At 38.6% G+C, this 2,422-nt stretch overlaps 1 protein-coding gene across 1 annotated transcript; it reads right to left on the bottom strand.

The window, feature by feature from the left end:
* Window positions 1-1,478: 1,478 nt before the first annotated feature.
* Window positions 1,479-2,422, bottom strand: LOC149513908 (RING-H2 finger protein ATL80-like). The gene is made up of 4 exons (XM_089748164.1): window positions 2,254-2,422; window positions 1,987-2,166; window positions 1,808-1,827; window positions 1,479-1,577 (listed from the first exon to the last, which is right to left on the bottom strand). The coding sequence occupies exons 1-4, from the start codon at window positions 2,420-2,422 to the stop codon at window positions 1,479-1,481; spliced, it is 468 nt and encodes a 155-aa protein (XP_089604290.1).

Genomic DNA, 2,422 nt, shown 5'->3' with positions numbered 1-2,422 from the left:
TTCCATCGCTACCTTTGGTAAGTGTTTTGTGGTCATTTTTGTAGTATCTTCTAAACTGGTCTTATCAAAACTGTCTGACAAACTTTTTCAATTGACCTCACCTAATCAAAGCTTCAATCTCATTTTTTAAGTCGACATAGTCTTTTGTATTATGGTCGATGTGCCGGTGAATGGCGCATCTTTTAATCGAATCCTACCTTGTATTTTATCTCAGTGGCTTAAGCTATATGAGGTCAAAATTTCTTTCATTTTGTATCAGAATCCTTTCATTTGAGGTATTCAATGCAGTATAGCTTCTTTATCTATTGATACTTTTAGCCCTGTGTTGTCTCCCTCTTAGGGACGATCATAAAATTCTTTGTCTTTTTTACAACTGAAGAGGGGAGATAAGCCTCTCTCACCTTGACCTCTAAAAAAGAGGGATAAGCCTCTCTCACCTTGATTTATTTTCATTGTAGCTTCAACATTGATATATTTCTTTGCTATTAGCAGGACGTCGACCAAAATTTTGGGTGGTTTTAGTGACAATGTCAACTTTAAGTGGTACTCCTTATCATTGAGTCTGCTAGTCAATGTGGTAATAGTGATTGTCTATTCTAGGAATTTGACCTATAGAGCTTTTGCATTAAAACGCGTAACATAACTTTTTAAAGTTTCATTTTGCACTTGATGAATTGACATCAGGCATAGGGTTGTTTTCTTAGCTCTTCAATTACTCACAAATTGAGACAGGAATGAATGGCTAAGTTCTTTGAAAGTAGTGATCGACCTCTACTTCAGATTGCTATACCAAAATTAAGCTGCACCTTTCAAATTAACGTCTAAACCCTTACACATTAAAGCCTCATCTGCCCTATGCATCGTTATGTTAGTTTTATAAAGTTTTAGATGATCAAAGAGGTTAGAAGTACCGTCATATATCTCCAAAGTTGGCATTTTGAATCCCTTGGAAGGCATGGCTCTATCGATATCTTCAGTAAAAGGTGAGGTTTTCAAAAATTTGAGTTAATCCTTAAATGCTGCTGGTTTCATTTTCAGTTCTTTCTCCATAGCCCTCATCCGAGCTTTCAAATCTTTGTTTGGTTGGGGTTTATAGTCTATTTGTTTGGACTTTTGGGTTGTGGCATATGTAGAATTGTAGCTAGAGCGGTGGGGATCAGATTGGTGTGCACTTCTTCTCTAGAGGCCGATGAGGCTTCCACTTCTTCATAGCTCACTACCCAACAACAGCTGCTTGGCCTAGTGTGACTAAATCTAGCACTTTGGAGACTTATTATGGGGTTATAGTTTGGAACATCTATTTAAGGGTTTGTATTTGCTCGATCAAGGCTTGAAATTGCTCTATAGTTGGCCTAACCTATGGTTGAGCTAGACAGACAAAATGTTGACTTTAGTGAGTTTTTGTTCCTACCAGAGTGACTGTCTCTCCCTTCTTCTTGGGTTCTTTTTCTAGGTGACATTGTTTTATGGCTAGTCTTTTACTTGACGTGCCAAATGTTTATGCCGAGCTTCAACCTAAGGATAATCTTGTAAATGCAAAGAGAAAGATGGTTAGAGGCAAAGGTAGGGGGTATTCCCTACATTTGCATTCCAATGCACAAGTTAGTAAAGATTAGATCGATAATAAAATAGGAAAGAGAGAGAAAAATGAGTGTGATGAACCTAGCTTCATGGTATCTGAGTCTTTATATTTATAGGTAAGATGAGGGAGACAAAAAAGGGACAATTAGGATAGGGCCAAACTAAGATGGCACTAAAGATGTCAGATCGATCTAACATGTCAGGTTGGTACAAATGATCAAGATACCCTTGGTTGTCTTCTGAAAACTAAGAAAAAAAAAAAACCACTATACTCTTTTGATCATTATATACCCCTTCCACTAAACAACTAGTAGTACATTTCCACAAAAATATATTAGCTAACTATACGTAAATCAACATGATTACAAGAAGAGTAAAAGGAAATGAAAATCTAGGCTAAGCTACCTGTTGCAAACTGCCAAGGTAAGAAAGAGTATGTGGCATTGGAATTATCTTCGAGGGCTTTCATTTGAGCTTCAGAGACAAAAACAGCAGAGTCAATCCTAGTAGGAAAATGGACGCACTTATGACACTTGGCCACCGTCAGTGTTTGATGACACGAGGGGTGGGAGCCAAGCCAAATGTCTAAACAACCCATATGGAAGCCATGTTCACATAGGGGCAATACCCTGATCTCATCCTCCTCCACGAACTAGCCTAGGCATATAGCACACTCCATTGATGCAAACTTTGTAGCGTCTTTGTTGTACTTGTAGGTGACTTTGGGGAGAGATTGAAGGTAGACCTTTTTTAGGCCTTTATTGGCTGAGACCTGAGAAGCATTATTGTTGGCCTCGTTGGCAGTACGTCGACAGAGGAGACATAAACGGCGCGCCACCAT

This window comes from Durio zibethinus, chromosome 18 (genome assembly GCF_047325235.1).
Source record: "Durio zibethinus cultivar Kanyao isolate XHJ-2024 chromosome 18, ASM4732523v1, whole genome shotgun sequence".
Classification (NCBI taxonomy): Eukaryota; Viridiplantae; Streptophyta; class Magnoliopsida; order Malvales; family Malvaceae; genus Durio; species Durio zibethinus.
Note: the sequence above shows the minus strand (reverse complement) of the source record. Positions and strands in the feature narration are given on the sequence as shown.

Coding starts and splice junctions, on each gene's coding strand:
- LOC149513908 (XM_089748164.1), bottom strand. CDS start 2,422: ATGGTGGCGCGCCGTTTATGTCTCCTCTGTCGACGTACTGCCAACGAG. Junction 2,167..2,253: donor AAAGTTTGCATCAATGGAGT/GTGCTATATGCC, acceptor TGGGTTGTTTAG/ACATTTGGCTTGGCTCCCAC. Junction 1,578..1,807: donor TTTTCAGAAGACAACCAAGG/GTATCTTGATCA, acceptor ATGCAAATGTAG/GGAATACCCCCTACCTTTGC.